The sequence below is a fragment of the Dermacentor andersoni genome, chromosome 10 (assembly GCF_023375885.2).
Source record: "Dermacentor andersoni chromosome 10, qqDerAnde1_hic_scaffold, whole genome shotgun sequence".
Classification (NCBI taxonomy): domain Eukaryota; kingdom Metazoa; phylum Arthropoda; class Arachnida; order Ixodida; family Ixodidae; genus Dermacentor; species Dermacentor andersoni.
This window is the reverse complement of record NC_092823.1, coordinates 56,360,430-56,387,738: the sequence shown is the minus strand read 5'-3', so window position 1 is coordinate 56,387,738 and position 27,309 is coordinate 56,360,430. Positions and strand designations below refer to the sequence as shown.

Genomic DNA, 27,309 nt, shown 5'->3' with positions numbered 1-27,309 from the left:
GCTGGAAACACATCATGGCAGCCATGTTTTGATGATCACTTATTGGGCGGAATTCATGGGAGGATGACTGTCGTAGTCAGGCAGTAGCTTTCGGGTAGACTGGCTCAGATATGCTTCATGGGACACGTATTGGTTAGCTCCATTGGTTAAACCATTAAGGCCCATGAAGAATATGCCAGTTAGAGGTTGTTGATATTTTGTATCAGTCGTTCTTTTGACACTGCAAATACATTGTGAAAGTTTTGTGAGTAACGCTTTATTGTTTGAAGCGCAACCATAGTGTACTTTATAAAGTACGCTGGGCCTTTATGGGAGCAAGACCTGTTGTAGGTCATGAAACGTATATGCTCTATCTTAAAACTTCCACAAACAAAAAGGGTTGCAGTGAAGAGTCGAACCAAATTTTGAGGAAGCCCGCATAACCTTCTGGTAGAAACATTAGCATTCTAGTGGGAAATATCGTTTGTTATGGAGGTGCTTTTACTTATCAAGCGTGTAACATGCCCTCATCAAGTAACAAGGAAAGGCTTTGCTGTGACTTTCAGGGGCACGCGCAACGCAAATATACTATCGACGCAGATCTAGACACGATAATTGGCACTGAATTATCATCATCATCATCATCATCATCATCATCATCAGCCTAGTCTGCATACAGGCATTCAAAACTAAATCATTCAGCATTTGTTTCAGTGGTAATTGAACCATTCAAGAAACGGGTGACATCTCCTATGACAGTCGGCTTTTGTATTACAATCCTGTTGTATGATTGCTAGGTGTCATTCTCGTTAGAATTTTCTATCATTTCAAGATGTTGGCTCTACATCCGGTTAACCGATTTGGGTTACCCTATTTTTATTGCGTAACTCAGCTCTATTGGCATAGGAATATAGATAGTCTTTGTCGTTTTCTGTTTCCTCCCACTCATAATTTCTAATAAAGGATGCATGAATCATCTTTCTGTTTAAATGTTGTTCATATGACATCTAAATGGTTTCTATTTATCGAAATTTACTGATAACACTGCTCGATAGTTTATTTACTGAGAGAACAATAGCATCCTGCACATCAAACTCCACAATTTTGTTTAGCCTCCGACACTACTTGGGCACTAGTCTCTAGTTGGGGCTTTTACTACACAATCATCTGTGTGGCATTATAACGCAGCTGTTTCTATACTAGCGTAAGGATTACATCCTTAGGGTGTTTGTAGACCATTACATTATTAAATTAAATTGTGTGGTTTTACGTGCCAATACCACTTTCTGATTATGAGGCACGCCGTAGTGGGGGACTCCGGAAATTTCGACCACCTGTGGTTCTTTACCGTGCACCTAAATCTAAGTATACACGGGTGTTTTCGCATTTCGCCCCCATCTAAATACGGCCGCCATGGCCGGGATTCGATCCCGCGACCTCGTGCTCAGCAGCCCAACACAATAGCCGCTGAGCAACCACGGCGGGTCCATTACGTTATGCAAACAGCCGCATGAAATGTCTGTGGATTTCAATAGACTACAGAAAATACTTTTAAACGACTTTTCTTTATGTACACGTTTCGTGTATATATTGCAAGGTTTGAAGAAATTTCGCCTGGTCAGGAACCGTAGTGTATGTATAAGTTGCAGACACGGACGATGTCAAGGTGAAAAGGCAGATACAATTTCGGATTGCACAAAGGCGGACAAGAACCGTTCGTCCTCACGTCTTGGCATTTCATGCGTACGTTATACAAACAAAAGGCGAAGTCTATATGAACGAAAAATGGTCTACTAGACGTATACAGGAACGTTCTAAATGCTTAAAGAAAGAAAAAAAAATGTCATCCCTCTGAGAGCAGCATGAAACCGAATAGTTAATCCGTACGGGTTTCCGTGGCCCGAGGATTGAATCCGGAACAACGCGTTTCGGGTGAGGTCACTCTACCATCGGAGCTAATTGGGAGGGTATTCAATCCCAGGGCGAAGCTGAAATAACCCGTCAAAGCCCTACGTATATATATTTCTTTTTGATGCGCTAAGTTTGACACCCCAAAATTATAAGTGTGGGAAACATATCATACAGCGTTTTCCGTATGTCATATGCCTTTTTCCCCGTGCACTGTAGTGAATAAGACTTTTTACCGGTTACCTTCGCTGCAGAATTACTGCAAGTTCAGCAAGTATTTCCTTGGCCGTATGAGATGACTAGACGTGTACGTTTGTTTTACTTCAATAGCCGCATGAAATGTAGTTTTCCTTTTCTGAAGCTGGCGCCTGAGCCGAAATGAAATTTTCCTTTAGCCTGGGCGCCGCCTCCTTGTTAGTTCTCTGTTTGTGTCCTCGTCCCCTTTGCGCATTACTTACAACGAATAATCTCGCTGCCTTTCCTTTCTTCCTTTTTTTTTTGTTTTGTTTTCTGTCTTTCTCACCCTCTAGTACGCTGAAAGCATCTTTCAGCTGGGCAGTGAACCAATTACTAATGGTTGAATACTTTAAGAATCAGACTTTATGCATATTTTTAATTGCTTTTTTTCGTACTTATGTAATCTAAATGGCCAGAGATAAAAATCAACCTAATCTCATCCTCCTCTCTGTGGAATGGTATTGCGGCTTTTTGTGGTTAATCGCCAAATCAAAGCGCAGTAACCGTGAGTATTAAACGTGGCCTCCGATATTGCAGCGGCACACCGGTGCTTTCTCTGAGGCGACATATTCGCAACAAATCAGTCCTGCCGATCTGCGCAAGGTGAAGAAAAGATTCTTGATGGGGAGAAATTGTCGTCAACGTGAGTTGCTATTATCGCGCTTGGCGTATGACACGCATCAAGGAGGTGGGAGGGCGAAGATTTGAGTTCATGTTAAAAGGGCCCTGAATTGTATAGTGATATCACTACTAATATCTGCTCGCTAATCTCCTGCCGCAATATTGTTTTGCAATCCTTCAAGCAGAAGTGAAATTAAACGGACAGTTATCCGATCAGCCAAGCGGCATTCTGTCTCACTTCATTTTCACTAGCGCGCTGGAAGCTACTACGTATGAGAGACGGCAAGGGTGGAAGGGGAGGGGGGTGAGCAAGGGAGCAATGCCCCGCTGGCCCCAACCAGAAGTTGAACGCCAAACGGCTCGTGACGGCAACCCGTAGCGGCCGCGGTACCTACGCTCAATTTTTTATCAAGAAGGCCACGCCCTGCAGACGCAACAAAGCGCAACTGTCGTGTTTAAACCAATACTGCAAAGTTTAAATGATGTTCCTTCCTTTTTCACATCGCAGGCATGTGTATTTTTCATTCATTTAACTCACATGAGGAATAATTGTATTACTGAGAACGTTCTCACGATAACGACGTCAGCCAATAAGTGTTAATGACCTAGCTATTTGCTATGACGCTGCGTGATCACATTGCGGAACCGAGAACAAGTGATTTTTCACTGCTTTTGACACGAGATTGTAAATGCCCTGCTCGCTGCAGTGCAATAACATTTGGCTCACATATTTGCAGAAGCCTCGTCCGTCGTTTCTTTTTTTTTTTTTACTATGTCGCAAAAATGTTTTAAGGCCCTTTAAACCTGAATGTTACACCTGATTGCAGCACCAAGCAATTTTTCCCCTTCATGAAACTTCCGCCACCCTGCGGGGTTCCGCAAAACTGCTTTTCCACAGTCCAAATTTAGTTATATATTGAAAGTCAGCGAACATGGCTATTTAGCATCTGCGACATTGATCAAATGTGGAGAGTGACTGTGAAACGAAGTCAGAAAGGGGACTGAGCGAGTGAGTAAGGAGTGAGTGAGTGAGTGAGTGAGTGAGTGAGTGAGTGAGTGAGTGAGTGAGTGAGTGAGTGAGTGAGTGAGTGAGTGAGTGAGTGAGTGAGTGAGTGAGTGAGTGAGTGAGTGAGTGAGTGAGTGAGTGAGTGAGTGAGTGAGTGAGTGAGTGAGTGAGTGAGTGAGTGAGTGAGTGAGTGAGTTCAGAAATGACCGAGAAAGAAGGGCTGACCGAATGTCAAGCTCACCTTCGTTCTCAGCTCCACCTTGCTCCGATCCTTGCTCCGATCTTTGCTCCGATCCTTGCTCCCAGGCTCCCTCAACGGGCGCTGGCTCACCCTCCGGTTGTTCTTTAACGGCTTCCTCGGGCTTCGCCTCAGCTTCCGCAGTCGGCGTTTTGGATCCTTTCAGCGAAGCTTCTGGCGTTCTCTTTGCTGACACCGAACTCTTCGCCGAGCTTGGCTTCGATTGAGCGCTCGTTGAACCTTAAGAAAACAGTGACGAATAATTCATAATGCTTGTAGAAGGGCTGGCTCGTTTGCCACGTACGACTAAGTCGCTCTGCACACGTTACTGAAAAAACAAGAAGCATGAATGACTGCACAAGCCACGTCGTTTCACACTTCCGTTCGTGTCCGTCTTCCATCCCCGAGTTGCTTTGGTTTCCAGCAACCTAAGTAGCGGAACTAACTTACAGAGCTATTGATTGAATTGGCCACAGAAAGTAATATATTTATCACCATCATCTGCATGATTATTATCCAATTTATCTCTAATGCAGGACAAAACCCTCTCGCAGTGATCTGCTATTATTTCTGTCTTGCACCAGCTACTTTTACCCCCTGTATATTTCAAAGATCTTCAACTAGCTCTTCCTCCGCTCAATCGAGTTGAGCCCAGCCAAACTCATCCAATTAAAAAGTATGCAATGCTTCTCGAAAATTGCCGTGAATCGTCCATGACCAGCAGCAACCACTTCTATCATGAGGCGGCACGTCCATCCGCTTTCTTGTAAAACCCCTTAACCTTCGTAGTGCAGCGACCGTCAGGCTCATGGAAAGCAGGTGCCACAGTAGAGTGGGCCAATACCGTAGGCACTGTAGGTCACATGTAGCCGAAGCAACAAACGTCTCTTAAGACTACACATTTTAAATCAACATGGCATCAGCAATACAGTGTAACGCTACATTGCCTTAATTATAAACGCGTTAGCGTCGGCGGTCATCGTGAGACAGGTTCTACCGTAATTTTTCTATCTGCAGTAGCCTTACTTAGTACTGTTCTAGCGCAGAATTTCACAAAAAAGCACGAAGAGACACAAACGGGACAGGCGCTAACTTCCAACTAACGCTGACTTGTGCGTTTACCCTTTGTAACATGCGTAACGTTTACCTCATGTGCTTATTGTTAAATTTGGCGCTAAAACAATATCAAGTATCGATTGCCAACTAGCACGAACAAACGCTTTGCTCTGTCGCATATCTATTGCAAGACATCGATGCAATTACCCAAGTTGTCGAATTGGTTTGGCCACTATGTATGTGCTCGTGGTCGTGATGTCGTCACGGTCGTTCCATCATCGTCATGCCAGGTTTGTCACTTCATTCTCGCTATTCCATCGTCATCACACCTTCTACGCCGACCTAGTACCCAAGTTGTCTAAATAGCTTGGGCTGCTGAACATGTTCGAGCCGTCTTGATGCGCTCGTGGTTGTTGAATCGTCGGCATTTCCACTTCGTCAATTTATTCTCGTCGTACCATCATCCTCATAAGGTTTCACACCATTGTCTTCACACAGGCTTCGTGATACAGCCGTCATACGCCATTGTCGTTGTCATCGTCGTCATTGTGTTGGCATCACACAATCGTAGTCACATCCGTAGTCACATCGTCGTGGTGGTTCCGTCATAGTCGTTGCATCGTCATTATAATTTTGTCGTCTTACTATCGTCATGACATCGAAAAACAGCTGTCGTCAACAATTGTAATTGCGTAGTCGTCAAGCTGTCGCTTGAGCGTCGGGACACAGAATGGTAATCGTTACTTCATGTTCATTGTCATGACCATAAGCACAAAATGAGTAGGACAATAAGGACCATGAGCATGTCCTGATCACGATTGTTTTTGTCACGTAAAGCGCTTATGTTTATTGTTCTCGATCAACAAAATAGTAGGTTAGATTTGAATTTTTTTTAAGGTGGTCGACTCAGAAATTTATTAAAGCAGAATTTTCGGTACTTCCTTCGGGTCACCTTTGAATACTTCGAGGGCGTCTCTGTCTTCACTGAAACAATAAAATTTAGTTTAAGCAGGATGGAAATATCGACTTCTGACAACTAAGAAAGTCAAGCCCTTTAATTTGAATGAAACGGGCTGAATATCTTGAAAATTAACACCAGAAAAACATTCTAACTGATCCATCGAACATCGCCACCAGAGATTCAGCGGCGCAAGCTTCAGCCTCCGATTCGAAATTTAGAAAACTTGAGGTAAAGTTATCTCTTTCGGCAACGTCAAAGATAATGACTAAATTGTTTCAACTAGATGTGCTTTCAGCGTGTGTATATGGCTAAGATGCCTTAACTCACCGAGTGTTTTAATAACGTTATCTTTTCTTTACTGGTGCATCGTTCTAAAAAAATACGTTTACGCCTATTGAACGACAAAAAGCCTAGCGAGTTATTAAAGCTTAAGGACTTGAGAGCTTAGGCCTATACCGACATGTCCACAACAGGAACGAACACAATGTAGGCCTTGTTCTTTTCGTTTCTCTTGTGCTCAGGCCTTATACGGTTGACCTCAGGAGCAATGAATTTCCACCTGTGTCTCCTTTCATATACCCCTGTCGATCATGAAAGTGATCGGCGGTCAATATTTAAATGCCCCGTGTAGTGTTCCTAGCGAGAAAAAAAATTTGACCTCCCAGACGACGCAACGAAAGCTTAGAAATGTAACGACGTCACTCGCATCGGTTAAGCTGCTCGTGGCATCCGTGATCACTATGGCGCGCCTGTTTAATCTCGGAATCCCCGGTCTGGGACCGATTGGCCAATTTTCAATCTGTGTTACAGCTCTTCTAGTAATTACAGCTTTTCTGGCCTTAGTCAGGCAGACCATGTTCTACCTTTAGCCTTGCCATCCAAGACCTTCACTGTGTTTAAATCAATGCTGAATAATTAAAAAAAAATAAACATTGTGGCGTTCTTCTTAAGTGAAAGAGCGCTTCACCACATTGCACATCCACCAATCCTCATTCAAATGAAGAAGTGCGAAATGCACACACCAGTATTAGGCTGTGTCACGTGGCTTCGTTACTGATACGTCGCAACCATGTTTTATTTCGTGAAACTCGCTAATTGTACGCACACTACTTTCTTAAACTTTGTATAAGCAATACCTAGTTCGAAAAACTGTCTTTAGAAAAGCTATAATGTTATAATAGGGAAGCAGTCTGTTCATCACGGAATTAGGATATCGCAAACATCTACATTCAAACAAAGATGTTCAATAGCTAAACCTGGTCGCTGCATTCAAGGCTCTTTTTTACGATGAGACTTGTTGTCGTAGCCTAAAGACCAATAGAATAATATGGGTGGTACGAGAAATATAACAAGGAGACGTACAAACAATGATCAGGAGTTCCAGAAGACTGCAAATGATGTAAAACTTAGGTAAATCGTTGCATCGATCCAATAGGATTAATCAGAAAGTGATAACTTAATTACCGGTCATGCAGGAAAGGTATTACATGATAATAACCCTATAGAAGATCATGTGGCCCATAAACCATTACATCAATAATCCCAGAACTGAAACTTTCTACATAAAAACCCATATGTTCTCATAAATTGTATAGCGTTGGATACGGCAGTCACCGGGCTTACCGGTTTCTTTTTTTTTATTTAGGGTTGGCACATTCGCACAAATGCCTTATGCACAGATACAGGGTCCGCACCTTTCATTTTTTCATGATTTTCCCGAGGTGTGACCTTTACAGAAGAGCGGGTCATTTCGCTACCCTTTTTCTTAGGCGTGTGTAAACCTTGTGATCTCTTTGCACCACAAGAGCGAACGCTATTGATTTGACAATGCGTCTATTTGTTCACGCATACACGCCACCCACCTGGTGATCTTTTGAGAGGAAGCTTTAGCTGGGGTGCTCCTATCTAAATACATGTAAAAGGAGAATTCATTGTTCTCGGCATATACTGCACCGAGTTTGACGCGATTTGTTGCATATAAAAGAGAAACGTAAAAGCTAGTGTCTGCTGGCTTCGAGCTTTTGATTTAGGTCATAAAGTTTTTACTAAAAATTGTCAAAAATCTCAAATTTAAAGAAAACTAAACTATCGAGTTTACTACTCTGAAACGCAGCTATGCAAAATTATATTCCAATTCTGTGAAATGCGTCTATAGTACATCTAAACCGGACAAAAGTCATATGTTGCATATGAATGCCAAGAAATTTCGCAATACGAAAATACCGCCTTTGCAGAACCCTTGTACACAACGTAACGAATTCACGTAAGATATGAATTGACATACGGAATTTGTCTGCTTTCAATGATCTATTGGATGCTACTTACAGAACCGCGATATGTGTTCGTGATGCAACTCTATTAATTTGTAAACTTGGTGCTTCTATTTTTTTCCCTACTTTCGTATTTCGGAAAATTCTTTTAGCAATATACAGTCCCTAAATGGAAATTCCGCTTACAACAGTCAGTCCAATTCGACTTTCTCGCTCAAACGTAACATATTTAATTAAAATTGGTCCAGCGGTTATCTCAGAACAGCGTTTGTGCGTTTTATGTGTATTCGAATAGGCCGCGTGAGAGTATGGCCTGTGCTAAAGCTCCCTCTTAAGTCCTTATCGCTGCCACTGGCGACACTCTTGAGGCGCCGTGTCATCCATGGCGCTAGATATGCATGTCACTTTAAATCTTTGCGCAACGATGTCCTAAAAACACCGCCCAGACTAGCTCGAGTCGGGGCTTGACCTTTATTGTTCAATTTATAAACGCTCCATCTTTTTCGAAATTCGATCCGAACATTTCAGGGGTGCGGCTCTCACACAAGCGTGGCCTTTACTCGAGTGTATACGGTAATGTCGAAGCTCGAACTTGTTCTTCCTGCATGCATGGCGACTCTCTGCAGGGGCGGTTCTCGTTAAAGGTCAACTAGGAATAGTTAAAGGAAAAAAACAGTCACAAAAAACAAAGGACAAGAAGAAAGGTTTACACCACATCGACTGGGCTATCAAGTGAGCTCTATCATGGAAGCGTTCTGGAAGCGTACTGGAATCCCGGAAGCGTACTACATCAGTTCATTAGGAAACGACTGCATTAGCACAACCTCGGTGCGCTTACTTGAAAAAGAATTTGTATTTTTATGTCGGTCACAATAGGTGCGATATCTTGTCTTTCCATGCTCTGTGATTAGCGATGTTGTGGTTGCGCATGCTCTGCTGGCCTTGCTGGGATTACGCCGTTTATAATAAAGCTCAGTTGATAGTCCAGTCGTTGTGGTGTAAACCTCTCTTGCCTTTTCTGACAGTTTTTTTTTTTCCTTCAACTATGTACCAACTGGCCCGAATTTCAACCTTTCTGCATAGGAATAGTTGGCGGCTTACCTGAGGCCTTCTCTGCTTCAACTGTAGCTGCGCAAAAAAAAAAAAAGAGCGTGGGTGCAAATTTTGCAAGGTAACATCTGTTTTCATCATTTCAAGTCCCCACTCCCGTTCAGTTTAAGCAAGCGAAAGGGTCCACGGAAATACGTAGATTTGAACGAATGTGGTCGAACGGGTGAAGCCTCGGATCGGAGACCACGCTTCGACAAGACAAATTGTCTTTCGCGGAGACGAGTGGCCTTGCCGAAACGCTGGTTCTAGGCTGAGGCCTCCCCTTTTTTATGCCAATGTTTGTCACTCCATTTTAGGGGCGTTCTAGAAAAAACTAATACTACAGGCTTGCGCTGGGTTAACCGGCAGTCTTTAGCAGAGTGTCTCTAACGCTCCGCTGATCCGCTCACATTTCACGCGCACCGGTGGTGGCATGGTCGGCGTTGATTTCGCTCGTTAACAAGCACGTCTCCCAAAGACGCCAGCAACGCACTCTAATCTTGGCTTCAAAAAAGCGACTAAGGAAACCAAATGGATGCACTCTCACTTCCCACTTAATCTGTTTTGTAGCGGAACGTGGGCATCGTTCTACTAGGGTCCTTTTATGCTTACCTTCAAAACTATAGAGGCACCCTGGTTCTGCATTACCACGCCGGCATATGACTGCTGCGCACACACGCTGTAGCATTCCCGCTACCGTATCCCTGAGCCGCTGTGCGTTAGGATACGCCGGTCTCGGTGAAGTGGACAGTAAATGCTTCGCCAAAGCTATGCAATATTCTGTTACGACGATTTCTGGTTCTCGTATGGTCCTCATAGTATCGTAAGGGCTTTCAGAAAAAAAACATATCTTACACGGCGGGAAGATGTGCTATGGGATATCGTGTCAGTAGTTGCAATCGTCTGATATGCTGTGCGTATACTTGGTGCGGCGGATCTTTAGATCTCGCAGATATTTGGCAACAGCCCGCATATAGCAATACGTTGAGATTAGAGCTCCGTGTCGGATCATTTCGGCTTGCCGCTGAAGGCGTACTACTTGAGTTTGGCAGCATGTGCATAACATTTTTTTGTTTTGTTTTACTCCACATATTTTCTGACTTTCCTTCCCTTGCCTCTGGCAGGTACCTACCTCTTCACTACTTGCTTAGCAGGTTTACAGGAAGAGACGGTCATAACAAGCACGATAACTCGAAGTGCATAAATGACTCGTGAATAATCTCCACTGATTACCCGTTAACCGATCTCGTTAGCGCAATAATTACGATTTATTCACGAATTGCAGCCGGTGAGCTCACAAGGCATATCTATTTAAAGTTAATTCAGTATCTGGCTCCAATTTCCAGATATGCGTTCCTAAATCCTGTGACAAAACAGATTAGTCTTCCACTAAAACATGTCCTGCACTGCTTAAGGAAAGACGTCAAATTGCTTCGAGGGTCGCTTCCGACGCTCAACAGCGCATGTGGCCGAGAGCTTGACGGTGCTTATTTGAAAACAAAAAAAGTTGTGCTACTTGCAAATTTTGTTACATGCGCACGTGCCTTGAAGCTCGCCGACCTCAAATCATCAATAATCAATCAACTGCAATAGGTTCTCTTTAGTGGTCAGTCAAATGCTGATAACATGTTACTTTTTGAATCTCGCATTTCAATTTGCCATGTAAGTATTGTCAGCCTCTTCGAGTAACCCCGCCCATGCAGTCAAGTATCGTGCTATTTATTACAGACAATGTCAAAATTAGTAATTTTTAAATGGTACCTGGGTAAATGGCACATTGCGCCATTTATCAAAGACACTATTTCGAAGTTGCCGAACGAATATAAGCTCACTGCCATCTTCTGAATTCACGACAGCAGGCCTCAAAATTTTTTGAAGAATCACTGTGATTTTTTTCCTGTTTCTTCCTCACTGTAGTTCAGATAGTGCAATTTTCGAGTGTGCGTACAACCTTTTTGCTCTCACGATGTACTGACGGTGAATGGTAGTTAATGTTCTGAACGACACCAAGCTGTTTATTTTGGCAAACATGCCTTCCCCGCCATTCTCCTCCCCCCCCCCCCCCTCAAAAAAAAAGAAAGATAAGTATATACACTTCGACGTCAGAAATATGAGGGCCCTCGTTCGTTGGTGATTGAATACAATGACGCGCTTATCATGATGTCCTCTATTTACATTGCGTCATCGCGCGTTGTATGTTGGGTCCATGTTTCCGAAAACATCCGCTGGTACATTTTTTGACGACTCAGTCTTATCCGAAAATCACAAAGCTTTCTATCCCGACGGTCGAAAAAAAAAAATCCGCATCCAGTTTTTCCGCCGAAAAAGAAGCAACGGCTCGAAAATGTTGAAGTTCGAACTTGGAGGGTGGCCAGGTTTCAAAAAAAAGGCGCTGTTACTGAAAGGGACTTTCAGTAACAGCACCTTCGGCACAGAAAGCTTTTAACAGCACTGTCTCCCGATTTCATGTTCTGTCAGCGCCGTGCAAATGACGCAAGGTAAAAACATTTTATATTAAACCCTTCTTGGCGAAACCAGGGCACTTGGATAAAATGTCGCCTTTGAGAAATGCCTAAAATAAGGAAGAAAACGAAATCACCCTAGCGATTACGTCAAGGAGTTCCCAGTGAAGAATCATCGTCCAACGAGGCGAGCCCTTACTTGCAAGTTCTTTTGTGAGTAATTTCACTTGAATAAAGTTCCTTTCAGCATTCTGCATGCGTTTTGGTGTGGTTCGCGTCCCGGTTTATAACTTGCGAACATAAAAAACAAAGACTACAGATTCGGATAAATAAAAAGTAAAAGAAACAACGCTGATAAACACCAAATTTATGAAAGAAAGATAAATGCCAGATAGCATCCGGCGAATTTCGTAAAAGAAGTAAACACCCAAAACGCGGCACCCCAGTTAGAGATAACCTTGAGACGATTCCTCAAGTTTGTGGGCTTCCACAAATTACACGCACTCGGAGCTGGCAATCAGTGTCGTAGTTCCGCAGCTAAAATGAAAGATGGCGGGAGTGTTTCGATGCTAGCGCCACCGGACGGCGTAGATAGCAGGGAAATTAGAGAAAGTGAGTGTCGAGAACCTACTACAGTAATCGTTTTTCGCCCGTACACTCTGATAGGACGGGCTCATCCTTCTGTGCACAGATACAACAGTCGAGACCCCGCGAGCACTCTTGATATCTCGGGGCATCTCGCACTGCGCAAGCGCATAAATGCGGGAACGTGTATCACGTTTAGTTTCACAAAGCGTACGCTAGCATGGCTACTGCGATAGAATAAACGCTTTAGTAGTCCATTAAGTGAAGTCCTAATGTCGCTCAAGCTGGGTTATAGCGTGTCGAAGTCGCACTGAATCAAGCTTTCAATTATTGGCACTTACTTCTGGTTGCTTTCGATGACTTGCTTGAAGTCGTTGCCTGATGGACTGCAAGCGTAAACGTTTGACACTCAGAAGATATAAGAAAAAGGCTTGAAAATTAACAGTAAAAAGGTGTTGCTCTCGGCTACTATCCGTTAATTATTTGCTACACACCGTCATTACATCATGTGTTTCATTTTATCTTTAGCAGAATTTTGTAAAAGTAACCTGTGGCAGATAGCCTAATTCCACTCCTGGAGATGTATTACGCGAAAAGGCGAACATTAATTCCGCAAAAAGCCGAAATGAAGTTACGATTAATTACTTAAATTCCTCCAGTTAACTTGTTAACTATAATCATATTATGGGCAAGTAGTGCAATTTTCGAGCTGAAGCTGGCGAGATACCCAAGGCATGCCCGCTCGGAACAGATTTTAAAACTATCACCAGCATTAAGATTAAGCAGCGTCAGGCTTTGAGGCAAATGCAGTGTTGTTGCAACCACTTTCTGGCGAAGACGCCTCCTTGAGCACTGCAGGACAAATTTCACTGGAACGTCCACCCATTTCGCCCCACGTTCTGGGGACTGAACATCTCGAGAAGCTAGCGCCAGCCTCAGCATTCCCGCTAAGTGCTGATGCCTCGGGAAATCACCGGTTCAATTTCGCTAATTGAAATTTAGGTCGTAACTTTATCGGTTTAAGATTGCTACCGATTCCGCTATGCATTTCGATTTCACTTAGACATTAAGCATAACGCGGCCTACTCGCTCCCGAGTGCATTGACTCACATTCGCACCCCACTCGTTTCACGGGCGCCAGATGGAGCTTTAGTGAGTGGCGAATTAGTATGGGCGGGCATGAGGGTCAGCTCGAGTGAGCACCGGTGATTTTGAGCGGACTCCAGTGACTCGAATAAAATAAAATGCCTCATAGATTTCATTACCGTCAAATTAGTTCAACGATGCCAGTTACTTCTATGCTTTTAGGAAAAACAATGGTGTCATGGAAAAAAGAAGGAAAGAGGAAAGCAAACGGCACTCTAGAACGCTTGGCGCATTTCATATGTTAGAGTGTGCTGTAAACGTGTCTAGAGTACGAATATTAGCACTGTGAACGCGAGAAGTCTATCAAAATAGTTGTAACATATCGTGATAAAAATTGCATGATTGCGTAGAGGAGAAATATTGCTTGCAAGACCCATTTATCCTCGCTGCAGGATTATGCTTTACGAAAGTGGCTGCAGAAATGTAAGAGCATATTTTAGGAAAAGAACAAACTGAAACGTAGGCAAGGACAAGCGTAGGCAAGGACGCGCGCAGTCCTTGTATACGCTTCAGTTTGTGTGGGCATCAAGTCACCCAGTTACATATTGAATCACGCTGAACCGAATAGTCCCAATCCTTGACGTTACCGAATGCCTGTAAATGGGTAAGTACAAAATATTACACCTTACCTGACACCCTGTCGACATCAGCTAGAAGAAAAGTAACAAATAAACAAAAGCATTATTGAAGAATGCGTCGAGTACTATTGTGCTTTTTTTTTCATACCTTCGATGGAGTCGAAGCGCAAGAACACTGGTGTGCTTAGATTTAGGTGCGAGTTAAGACCACCAGGTGGTTCAAGCTAATTCGAAGCTCTCCAATGTGGCGTCTCGCTCTGTGCAGTTTTGGTACGTGAACATCCGCAAGTTCTTTAAAATTAGTTTCAAGATGGCCCATGCACAATGGCTTTTAGTAAGCACATTCGCGGTCCAGGAAAGCTTTTCTCAGACAGCCATGCGCAGAAACAGTGGAATCAACACAGCATTCCTTAGGACATTGATCGCCTATGACGATATCAGAAGTGGTGGTAGCCTCAGGAGTTCAGCTGAAGGAAGAGCTTTTTCCACTTCTACCTATTTTCCCCAACCTCATTTTCTTACTACTAATTTTATAACATACGTGCTGCCAATCCAATGTCTAGCAGATTTTTTTTTCTAACCTCTGCTGTCATTACCTTTCCCTGGTGCATTTGCAGGATGGGTCCACTGACGGCATGATAATGATTACGATGATGACGATTATATTTGTTTGTACCCGTTTAATATGAGGCGGAGAAAATAGTCCGTTAGCCTGCTTGATTTCGTCATCAGCTTATTTTTATGTCCACGGGAGGACGAACGCGATCTCCAATTACCCCTGTCTTGAGCTGGCTGATTTCAACTGGCGCCGGCAAATTTCCTAATTCTATCACCCCACCTAATTTTCTGCCGTCCTCCATTGGGCTTTCCTTCCCTTGGCACCCGTTCGTTAACTCTGATGGTCCACCGATTATCTTCCCTACGCATTAAATGGCCGGCTCAGCTCCATTTTTTGTCTCTTATTGTCAACTAGAATATCGGCTATCCCCGTTTTGCTCTCAGATCCACATCACTTTCTTCCTGTCTCTGAGCGTTACGCAGAACATTTTTCGCGCCATCGCTCATGCGGGGTACCTAATTTTTTCTCTAGCTTTAACCTCCCAGTTCCTTCCCCATATGTTGGCACCAGTAGAGTGTAATGACTGTACAGTTTGTTTATTCAACCACTTTGGTAATCAGGATTTGGTAATGCTTGCCGTATGCATTCTAACCCCATTTTTAATTTCCTGTAAATTTCCTTCTCATCGTCACGTTCACCTGTAATTGATGTAGGCAAACGTACTCCTACGCAGACTCAAGAGGCTAGCTTGCGGTTAATAATTCATGAAGTTTGTAACATTAATTCCTAAATTCTTTTCACTCAACAATAAATTCGGATCGAAATCTTCAAGTCTGCTCATAAACATTCTGGATACAATAATATATATTGACAATATATATAATAGACAACGACAGTGCTGTGTAGGAAACCTTTTGACAAACAACACACAAGAATACACAAGCCACTTTACCAGACATTACACAAACAAGGTACATTTATAGGTCAAGCCGTACGACTACATCACATTTGAGTTCAAAACCAGGATTAGATAGATAGATTCATTCGTCTTAAAGCAACCCTATCAAACAGGAACCAATAAACACTGCCCTTCAAAGAGCCTACAACAATGCAAGCTAAATTGAGCGAGCCGAGGTCATCAAACACCGCCCTAAGAACACAAGAACAACGCCTCTTCTTACTACTAAATTCTCAAACGCACTCTCAATCATGAACAGCACTTTCAATAAATACTATTCAGTTCTCGCTAGGAACAGAAAATAATATCTTTCCTCACCCGAGCAGAGCAGTTTTCAGACGGAACACTAACTTCAAAGACATTCTTGTACGTGCCAAACTAAGAACAAAGGCGAAGACAAAATCCGGTCCCTGTGACCGCCCAGGGTGCTTGCAGGCAGCCATGTACAATTTGCTACTGCAATTAAAAGTGCTGCGTCGGATTACCGTCACAAGGTAATCTCGAGCTGCACCTGCACGTCCAAACAACGTAATCTACTGCCTAGAGGGTGCCACTTGTAGCATACAATACATAGGTGAGAATGGACAGCAAATTCATACAAGGTTCAATGGCCAACGCGCAGATACAACACACAATTTAGCTAAAGCAGTCGCTTGTCACCTCAATGCTTTTCTGCCGCATTTCAGAGCATATATTAACCATGTGAAATCCTTTTCCCATGCAGTTTTCCTGCCCGTCTTTCTTCTTCTGTAGTTTTCCTTCTCTTTCTTCTTCTTTATTTTTTTCTTCTATAAACCGCCCCCAACGCGTCCCAAAGTCACAAAACGTCAGCTTGCTTATATCTTTTTTCGGTGCCTTCACCACCAGGTTCATGCCTGTTTTCCTGTACACTGCCGCGACGGCGCCTGCCCCGATCTTCGGAGGTTAACGTCCCTTGAAAGACCAATCCGCTCTTTTCCCACCACCCCCGTTCTTTCCCACAGACTCAATGTTGCCACCTTAGTACCTTCAAAAATTTCCCGGTGCACGGATCCTGGACGACTCACATCATTATTTCAACTCATGTCCCTTTGTTGCTCCCCTCTGACCAACTGTCCGTGCCATTCTTCTAAAACTATACCCGCAAGCCGTCTACGACACATGCGGTTTCCGTTCAGTTCTCTGAAGGGTACCCATCATCTTTCCCCCCAAACACCCAAGGCGGCTGTCTTTGACGCTTTTAGCTTTTCCCGTATTCCCTTTTTCCCCGCTCTCTTCCCCTCGTCTTCAAATCCTGCCCTACCCGCCAACACAGAACGGGGAGTACTGGGTTTAAAACCCAGAAAACGTCAAATAACAGCGTTCGTTTCTTTTTGAGTCTGTTCCTTTACAACCAGCCGCAATCCGCAACGACCGCTCGTGACGTCAACCTACTAACCCGTCAAAGCTAACCGGTCTAGGATGACAAGACCACCTATGACAAAGGTCCTCCTATAGAAAGACAGACCCATTTCTGATGCACTTTATTTCAGTTTATGTAACTTTTATACAACAGTGTGGTACTCCATCTGCCCGCCCCTTGATTTTTGTTCCCTTGCCAAGCCGTTGAACATTATTTCTGTTCTCAGTATATTCGTCTTCCACAACACACTCTCACTTAAACTCTCTTACACTTTCTCAGTTAAAGTGCTTAATCATTTGGTGCAATTTATCCCCAGTGTTGCTAAACAGGACGATGTCATCTGCCAACCGAAAGTTGTTGAAATAGCGACCGTTCATCCTCGCTCCTAAGCCTTCTCAGTGAGCTTCAGTACTTCAAAGACCGCAGTGATTAGCATTGGAGGGATTGAGTCTCCTTGCCTGACCCCTTTCTTGATATGTAACTCTACTTTCCTTGTAGAGAACCAAGGAACCTGTAGATATTTCCCAAGATATTCATGTATGCCTCCTGTACTCCTTGATCACGCATTGCCTCCACGACTGCTGGTATATCTTGGAATCAAACACGTCTTCATAATTTATGAAAGTCATAAAGAGAGGTTGATTGCACTCCGCAGATTTCTCAATTACCTCATAGACGTGACAGGTATGAGACCCACTGTAGAATGCCCTTTCTTTAAACCAGCCAGCGCTCTTGATTCATGGAATTCATGTGTTGCGGCGCTTCTGTTTGACATTATTTTGGGGAATATATTATGCAACGCTCTGAAAGCACATTAATGAGCTCATCTTTCTTCGATAATTTATCGTCTTCCTTCTTATGTAATACTATAACGGCATTCTTCCACATCTATGGTACATTTGAAGTAGTGAGGCACTGCGTATGAAGGGTCGCAAGCTTTTCAAGCATAATATATCCTCCATCCTTCATTAAATCGACCCTTCTTCCATTTCCTGCAGCTTTTCCCCGGGATATGTCTTGCAAGGCCCTTCTAACTTCATATCTAGTCAGTTTACAATTTTTCTGCTGCTCTTACTACATATTCTAAATTGTTAATGACATCATCCTGCTTATCTCTCGCTGCATACATCTTGCCCTGTCATATGCCAACTTTTCTTGTGGCTGTGTTGCAGTGTTTTTTAGTGCTTCCTCAATCTTTCCTGTCTCATAATTTCGAATATCTTTTGTTTTCATCTTGTTTATCAGTTCTGACAGTTCAGAGAATTCTGTTTAATCGTATGACGTAGACACGTTGATGCTTTGTCGTTTCATTATAAGGTCATTTGTCACTTGGGATGGCTTACCTACGGCATCCATTGGTGCCTTACTCCCCGCTTCCAATTGCTGCTTCTGAAATGTTATCTTTATCTTCATGTTCTAAAGCTACATATTTGTTTACGATCAACAGCTGCAATTCATCTGCTCTTACCCTTAATGCCTATAGGTTGGCCCGTTTCTTCTTGACTAATTTTTCTATTTCTCTCTTCAAATAACGAGCAATCCTAGGCTTCACTAGTCTAAGATCACTGCCATTTGCCCTGCCTAACACTTCTACATCCTGCACCATGCTCGTATTGGCAGGGAGAATGAAATCTATTTTGTTTCATGTTTATTGGTTAGGAGTTTTTCACGTCCACTTCCTGTAACTGCGCTTCTTCGAGAAGGTTGAAGAAGGCTGACCTGCTTCATTTAATCAAGTTTTACAACATCTATCACTGCCTAGCCTCTTGCCTATCTAATTTCGATTTCGATCTTAAATTTCGTATTGACAAAGGCAAAGGTGCAGTTCCGTGTGGGGCGAGTAACCAATCGTCACATCTTAACACCATTTTGAACAGTTTTGTAGCATACATTATGCAAATAAGCTGATGCTCTGAGAATAAACAGAATAAGCCTACTTCGTCGTTGTGTACAACTGTCGCAAATGCATTTCGAAGCTGGGCAACTTACTCCTGCAAGAAAGCCCTGCATTTTACATAGAAATAGGGAAGTGGTCAAAGAGAAGAGGGGGGAGGCATATGAGGTTTCTTTGTGCCACATTTTTGTGTATTTAGAAGGGTAGCAGTTTGGGCTAGTTGTATTCCATAGTTTAATAGGTTTAAAGCGTGAACGACGATTGGACAAGAGACAAGGAAAGGCGCTTGTCTGTGTTTCTTCTCGTCCCGTCTTCGTTCGCGCTTTAAACCTGTTAGTCTCTGTGTTTGTTTCAACGCCAACTGCTGATCTAAGTAAAATGTTTTACACAATTCTCTGCGCTGCGCTCATTATGTGCACGCGGGCGCCACAATGCAAAACTTGAATGTCAATGACTGAAACATTAACACCCAAGAGCGTATAAGGAATTTAAACTGGCAGTCGTTCTCTATGATCGTTTTAAAAATCTCCTTTTCTTTTTCTTATTTTGCGTCTGCCGTAGCCTTGCTGCTTACTTCGTTCACATCACGGAAGGGTCTGCTATTATTAAATTGAATTTATTCCGCAACAAGAAAAAGTTACGAGGAGGACAGGTAAAAGCAGTAAAAACAGCTTGGGGAGCCCTGACCCCCGAATCACACGGGAAGGCATAAAAGCGTGCGGCTAAGGGAGTACGACATACTAAGAGGAGTTACTACGAGGACCACTAAGAGGACCACTTACAGGAGTTATAAAACGTCACTTAAGAAGGGGATTATACAGTAGTCAAAGAAATAGAAAATCATCGTATCGCATCATTATACAAACATTAAACGCAGTTGTTTTGGTGATGTACTAGATATGTCAATCTTATTTTCTTTTGTTATGTGGTTTAGAAGTGTAGTCAATTGAAATTTTAACATTTGATTTCCGTAATTGGTTCTACATTTGGCGACGTACCACACTTCAGGATGGCGCACATTATAAGCAAGGAAGTTTTTCTCTAGCCTTGCTAGGTTTGTCATGGTATCATTATTTTTCAGCAAACCGAGTTTATATAAACGGCATCGTTTGTAATCATACATTGATGGAACCTGAATGATGTGGTGCTTCTTAAACAATTCTGCACTGTGGTAGCGATATGGGACTTTACAGGCTAGGTGTAGAGCACTTTTTTACGAGACGGAAACTTTCCTAATGTTTGAAGCTGTTGTGGTTGACGATACAAGAAACGCGTATTTCAATAGAGAAGAAAATGAAGAGTTATATATGGGTATGTTAACAGAGGTAGGAAAATAGTAGCAGTGGCGGCGCATAATGTCGGTTGTCCTCGATAGTTTATTAATAATGTAGTTCACGTGATCATCCCATGTGATGTTTTGTGACAAATACACGCTCAGTGATTTGAAGCTTTTTACCACTTCAATTTTAGAGTTATTTAACGAAATGGGTGGGTAACTGGACATATGTGTGGCGGGGGTGAATAAAACACCCTTCGTTTTATTAATGTTTAGTTTTAGGGAGTTCATTTGAGCTGATGCATTAATTTCCGACAGTGCGCTATTCACTCGACTACCCAAGTCGGCGCACGATTATCAACTGTGTGATAAATTCTGCGGCGTTCGTCAAGTTCCAATTTGGCACGAAATGCGCTCTCAATGTGCACTCAAAAGCGCTCTTTGAAAGTAAAAGCCGCGTCCTCATACGGCCACTCATAAATTCCAACTGCACCGTTTTCTTATGGTATTTTTTTCGTCGATCAGCTCAATTTAAGTATTTTCAAGTCCTACCACCAGTGGCATTTCAGAAATGTCTGGGTAAATATCACCTGCAAAAAGAAGTTAACTAACAGGAGAACACTATTCCAACATACAAGACGCGTTACGTCCAATTACATATGTACATGCAATCTATTTACTCGACTAAATCTGATTCCTCGAGTGTGGAATTAAATAGACATTAGCAAAAAACTGCCTCTCATTTCCTGTTTCAAGCTCACGCCCGCTATAGAGACGCTGGTTCACGTTAAGAATTAGCGTGCCTCGATCTCAGCGCTGCCTGCTATTCAGAATCAATGCCCTTGGGACGTCCCACTGTCAGAATTAACATACATGACATGTCATTTGAGAGGACCATTTTATCTTCAAATTATAGGCTTTCCGGCTTAGATTCTGTCAAGCTGCGTTGAGTGGTACATACTTTTGGTTGTCCTTGATGTCCTGCTTGAATGCGTGTGATGCTTGGCTGAAAAGAAACAGTGATGGTTTTTGCGATGAAGATACAAAACAAACAGAAACGAGCACACTAATGTTTGATATTGTAGGTACTGAAACAATTAAATATATGCCAAGGCTGTCGGCAAACATATCTGTTTTCCGTCACGTGATGTTAGGCACGGCCAAAAGAAAATTCTTAACATAATGAACTTATAAATATTAGGGGTCGGCGAATATTCAAAATTTCCAATACACTTCAAACAACGTTCGCAATATGATTCATCATCGAATCGAGAAATCACTATTCGAAATTGTTGAGTATTCGTTCCTGTTCACATATAAAAGGTAATATATAACCCTTGATGTCGCCTCGAGAAGGAAAAGCCGATGCAAGCTAGGACTGTTCCAAAAGGTTCTGCTGTGGGAGAGTCAGGAGTTGTTGAGCAGAAGCACCGGTTTCTGAGTGAAGAGATGGGACAGAAAACTGCTGAATAATGTGCAGTCATCCAGTAAGACTACCCTGCATATAAGCAGCCAACGAACATCTCTCAAATTAGGCAATATCTGTGGCCACTGTAGCCAAGTTTGCATTCCATTGAAGCGATGTTCGGTGCTCTCAAGGCTCTCGAACGGTGTACTATGTCATTGCCAATAGCACACTAACTGAAAGTCACTACTTATCATATATACACCCCTCAGTTGACTGTACGTCCGATTCCAAATCGCGTTACGCGTATTAAACGATGCAAATGTGTTCCTAATTTTTTCGCCAAGCTCACTCTACACAAACTTTACATTTCACTTTGTTTAAAAATTGAACTAGCATTTGGCATTCCATTCCGCATTCGAGTGGGTTCGGAAATTTCACTATTCGAACACGCCTAACAAAGAACCAAATAGTCGTGGCAAGTCGTATATCTTAGAACAAAAATACAGGCGTATTTTTTTTTTTGCAATTTGCATTTCAACGATTCCCTTTAAAGATAGAAGTTATTGGTACAATACGGGCGGTCTTCAGACCTTCAAAAACACTCACTTTTGTATAATACGAAACCCGAATATTCCAAACCAGGATAGCGCTAATTCTTCTCTACATCCAACACCCGAAACTTTATGACCGATACGCATGCAAAGTAACCAACAAAAACCCAATAACTCTTGCAAGTGCAGTTTGTTTAACTTCGTTATAGTAGGACATATGAAATTACCGAACGTATCGAACACTATACTGACGGCGTAAGCCTGTTCGTTATAACCGGTTTGGACGTTACCTCCCGTCGCTGCGAAAAAATATCTTGGGGTTTTAAAAATTGGGTATTCTAAAGAAACTGCTCATATTTACTGGTCAAGCCTCTGAGCAGATGTCACGAGGACCTCGGTTCGATTCCAAGCCACGGCGGGGGCATTTCAATGAGGGCTGAAATGCACACGCTAGCGTACGTAAACTTAGTGCAGGATTGCGTTCCCTTGAGCTGGCTGGTGCCTGCTAAATTTAAATTTTGTGGTTTTAGGCGCAATAACCACGATATCATCATGGGGCGCGTCGTGGTGGAGTGATCCAGATCCCACTTTCAACACCTGTGGTTCTTTAACGAGCAGTTCAATCTAAATAAACAAGCCCTTTTTAATCCGCGAGCATTATATGCCTCATTTTAAGCGGAAAATCTGGAGTCCGTTATCATCAAGTGGTACCAAAACCCACGTGACCGAGTGAGGACGTAACGTTACCGGCGCTGAACCTCCTGGGGCTCATACTGCGAAATCCCCCGCAGAACAGCCACGGCGTAAGACGGACGCCGTGCCCACTCCCAAAATATGAGTAAAGCGGATTAAGGTGGATTAAGGTAGGTACAAATTATAGCAAGGTTGATTAAGGTGGAGTTGTACCTTAAGGTGAATACTTGGACAAGTCCTAATGCTTTCGCATTCAAATCATTTAAGAATACTTAAGTGACTGTCAATTTTTTTGCATTTCACCTTTATTTAAATGCGGTCGCGGCCGCCGAAATTAAACCTCCGACCTCAAGATCACGAGCGTAATGAGATAGCCACTAAGTTTCCGCGGCGGGTGGTACGTAGGCTTCATTCTGCAAAAAAAAAATTAAAATAGCGCTGACGGAATACAGGAGGCCTGCTTCTTAGTTCTTATCCATTGTGTCCCATCTCTCTGCAATTTTTTTTATTCAAAATGAGCTTGAATTTAGCTGTCAATTAAAGTACCAAAATTGGTCATAATTATTCGGGGCCCCCAAAAGAGTGTCCCTTGTAGCCCCGCTAACGCTAATAATTTGAATTCACTTCGGAGCAGCACTGGATTGGCATCAGCATTTGGGCCATCATTGGTGATGCGATTATACACGAATTTTCTTGGATTGCCTTTTAAATATTGACCTTAGGGATTACTCTGTCATTGCAGAATCAAAGCCAGCCAATATTTAAAGCATAGCCATTTGCTAGCGGCACTGTGTGCCTTGCAAATTTTTCGATAAACTTAAGCACTCGAAAGCGGAAGTGATATGCAATGTTGTTCCAGTTAATAATTTTCTGCACTGTGGAAACATCTAATGAAATAATTGGAACAGACTTGCATTTCATGGCAGACTTTCGAGTCCTTATTTGCTTACGCTCACGAGGGCACCAAGTTTCTAGTAAAACGTCCAGACGCATCACCTGTGAAGGTGTGCACGGTTTCTTCAGTACAATACCCTAGACATCTTTTCTCCCGTCCACTTTCCTCCACTGTTACCTACAGATCTTTCACATAAACCTATATCAAGGTAACTTCAAGCTCACGAGAACTTAACATAGGCCGAAGACACAATCAGTTTTCCAGTTGGTTGCTTAACCATTTACCAACATTATACATTTGTTCACCTAAATTTACTTATTACCAGTTAATAGCATATCAGTGCGTTATGGAAGTGAACACATACAATATGTTAAAATGCAAAGGGTAGATGCTGAAAGCAGCACCTTGATGTACGTCGACAAAGTAACTGTCTCTTCATGTTCGTCATCGTAAAAACCACTTTTCGTTGGCTATATATACACATAGAGATGACGATGTAACACTGAGAGATTGGTTTGCATGTTGATGCTGCACCCTCGATTTTCCTGTCGTCGCGGTTTATTAGACAAGCACTTCACGGGCATTTTTGTCTTCTGTGACGACACAACAGTCTAGAGAAAATAAGCGGAGAGTTTTATATAAGAGGACCCAACCGGCTTGCGGGCTCAAGCTGAATGCAAGCCTCCTGCATATCCTTAATTTTAAAACAGATTTTCACGTAAATGGACGGCAGGAATAAGCCACATCCGTGGAGCTTCTCGTGTGTCTGTGTTGGTGCGTGCGATGAGTATACTAAGTAATCAATATCGAGTTACTTTTCAAATCTATTGAAGGCAGTGTACAAAATAACTTCACTGTACTCCTCGTACACTGCAAGGCACAATGTCCTTAAGATCTCTCAACTGTAACTGGGCAGTGGCTGCGTAGCATATTCACCGATGACATAAACTAGGATGCATGCATAATTGTATGAGAGTGGTTTAAGCGTAATCTTGCCACCAGCTTTCGAGAAGAAAAACAGGCCTCAATTTGCATATGGCACACGAATTTGGCATATGTCGTCGCACACTACGAAAAGTAACCATGAGGGGCCTTTCCAACCGAGCCAAATGATATGAAAATCCAATATGTAACCACGGCGTGCCAACAACGGCCAGGCAATTTAGCATCTCTATTGCTGAGTTTGTGCAAAGAAAAGCGGTTTTTTGAAGACTAAAGCCTTAAGTGGCTCATACCCTCGATGGCCTTCAGAAAGAAAAGCGTCGTCCTATCCAATGGTACAAAAACTGTCGTCATGAGCAATGGCTCATACCCCCCTGCGCCAAGCAAAATATGTAATGGCTCATCCCTCTTGTAATGCAGAGGCTACAAGCACTCAGCAAAGTGAAGCGTACAGTGCATACATTCATTGAAATCACGCCTACAACGCAAGGAAACGCGGCGTCTGGTCAAGTGGTACAAAAAACCACGTGAACTTCTCACTGGTTCATACCTCCGCTCGTACCCCGTAAGCAAGCCAAAAATGCAATGGCTCATAGCCCCATAACGCTGAGGCTACAAGCGCTCAGCAATGTGAAGCGAACGGTGTGTAGATTCATTGAAATCACCCATGCAACACACAGAACAGCGTACGTTTCAATCCCCTGCGGAGAGGGTGCAACGTAAAGTCGAAGAAACGTCGTTGGCGCGAGTCTGACCCCGCTATAAGAGCGCGCGAAGCCACAGGTAAGCCGAAGATGCCGAAATGCGAAAGAAGCAACGCGACGATGCGAGACGGCAACATAGAGAGGCGGCCAAAGCTCACAAACAATGGCTTGTCACACGTGTACTTCGCAGTGCGGCACGTTATGTTTTGCATAAAGTCTGAGCCCTCGGTTCGTATAACTTAATGCATTACCAATGACTGCATTACCAAGTGTTGCAATGCTGCCGAACTTGTTTGTCTCGCGTTCGTTACATGCGCACCAGTTATACGAAACTACTTCAAAATCGAATATGTTTTTGAGTTTTCTTCAGATATTGGGGCGACAATGCACAAGGCGTCTAAGGACGTTAAGTCACCCTTAATTAGCCCTTAAAAGTACGCTTACTAACACGTAATCGATAGGTAAGAGGCAAGTGGGGGTTTATGGCAGGTGGCCTTTACCTGCACTGCACTGTACAATATAGGCTCATGATAAAGACGCTTCCGTGGTCACATTCCGAAAAGCAATCAGTGCTGTGCGCAGATTCGTGAACTCACCGGCTTGTTCCGCGGCCTCTTCTTGTTGCGCTTGCAGTCCAAGGGCCTCCATTTCCATGTGCAGCTGTTCCCGAATCCTCTCTGCAATAGAAACGACACGGAACGCCAAATATTTACTTATTTCAGCCGTCTGTACTAAAGGACCATTAGAGGCAGGGTTCATATGGATTCGTAGCTACACTTGAATTGCGAAGAACTGTCGCGCCCTTGACAAGTAAAAACAAAAAAAAATATGCAGTAAAGAAAGGTGTACCGACGCCACCGTTCAATTTCCACGCTACTACGCGATTTCCTAAAATTAGGTCGTTCATGCTCGGCGCTAGATAAGCGCTCATTCGTAAGAAGCATCACATTTCATTTACGAGGTAGTGAGAGGTCAGTAAGACCTCTTCCGCACTTTTTTTGTACAGCTTACACACGTACGCTGAAGGACACAGAAACACGGGCAGGCCTGTGTTTGCACGGGCAAGCACAGGCAAACAAGGGCTCCCGTTTGGCGTTGAACGTCTAGAGGTCCACAGATATCGATGACGTCACACGCTACTGCAAACGCGGCAACCTTTGCACAAAGTGAGATAATAATAATAATAACTTTATTTGCATCCGAAATACACGATGCCGGAGGCCTACAGAAAAAGCTGTCGCATTGCAGCTTGACAAGGCCGCAGGCCCCCGCACTGGCAACTTCACGTAGCAGTCAGCAAATTATATAATATATATGAGTTATAATCAGCACTCACTGAAATCCATGCATACAAGAAGATAATACTCATTCCATATTCAGACATCGTTATACAAATTATGTTATACAATTTGAAGTTATACAAGTAATACAATTTAAATTGCAATACAATTAATACATGTAATACAATACAAGTTGAAGTTATACAATTATGAGGTGCAAACATTCAGCTTTCCAGACACCGTTTATCCATTCAAGAACGCCACCAGAGACCAGCGCACACAAAATGCACCCCAGAAAGTGCAAATAACTCCGCAGTAAAAGTGCAGAAAAATTATGCACTAACTATACCATTCTTGTTTGCTAGTTGAAAACCAGATGTTTTCAAATATTCTGCATTTGGCTGAATAAAATTTAAGCCTGTATAAAAAAAAGCAACGTGTCATTTCAAGTTGCTTATTCCTCATGTGTAAGATTGCCCGCAACTTCTTTGGACAAATTGGAATTAAAAGTTCTGTGTTCTAGAAGTGGGAAAACAAACAAATGGGTTTTCCTCCTTTCCTCTTGTACCCCAATGTGCACTAGTTTCCGTTGTATCTCATTATTCTGGCACGGCCCCACAGAAAAGAATGGC

At 43.0% G+C, this 27,309-nt stretch overlaps 2 protein-coding genes across 3 annotated transcripts in view; one reads left to right on the top strand and one right to left on the bottom strand.

The window, feature by feature from the left end:
• Positions 1-27,309, top strand: part of LOC129380664 (ATP-binding cassette sub-family D member 3-like) — a 105,802-nt gene that overhangs the window by 33,238 nt on the left and 45,255 nt on the right. The gene's annotated exons all lie outside the window — the stretch shown is intronic.
• LOC126543445 (membrane metallo-endopeptidase-like 1) overlaps positions 1-27,309 on the bottom strand; it is a 52,318-nt gene that overhangs the window by 21,315 nt on the left and 3,694 nt on the right. The window contains exons 3-8 of the mRNA XM_055077980.2: positions 25,994-26,074; positions 21,166-21,210; positions 14,188-14,208; positions 12,754-12,798; positions 9,378-9,404; positions 3,993-4,229 (exon numbers count right to left, since the gene is read on the bottom strand). Of these exons, the coding sequence (XP_054933955.2) occupies positions 3,993-4,229; positions 9,378-9,404; positions 12,754-12,798; positions 14,188-14,208; positions 21,166-21,210; positions 25,994-26,074 (456 nt within the window). The remainder of the gene's footprint in view (positions 1-3,992; positions 4,230-9,377; positions 9,405-12,753; positions 12,799-14,187; positions 14,209-21,165; positions 21,211-25,993; positions 26,075-27,309) is intronic.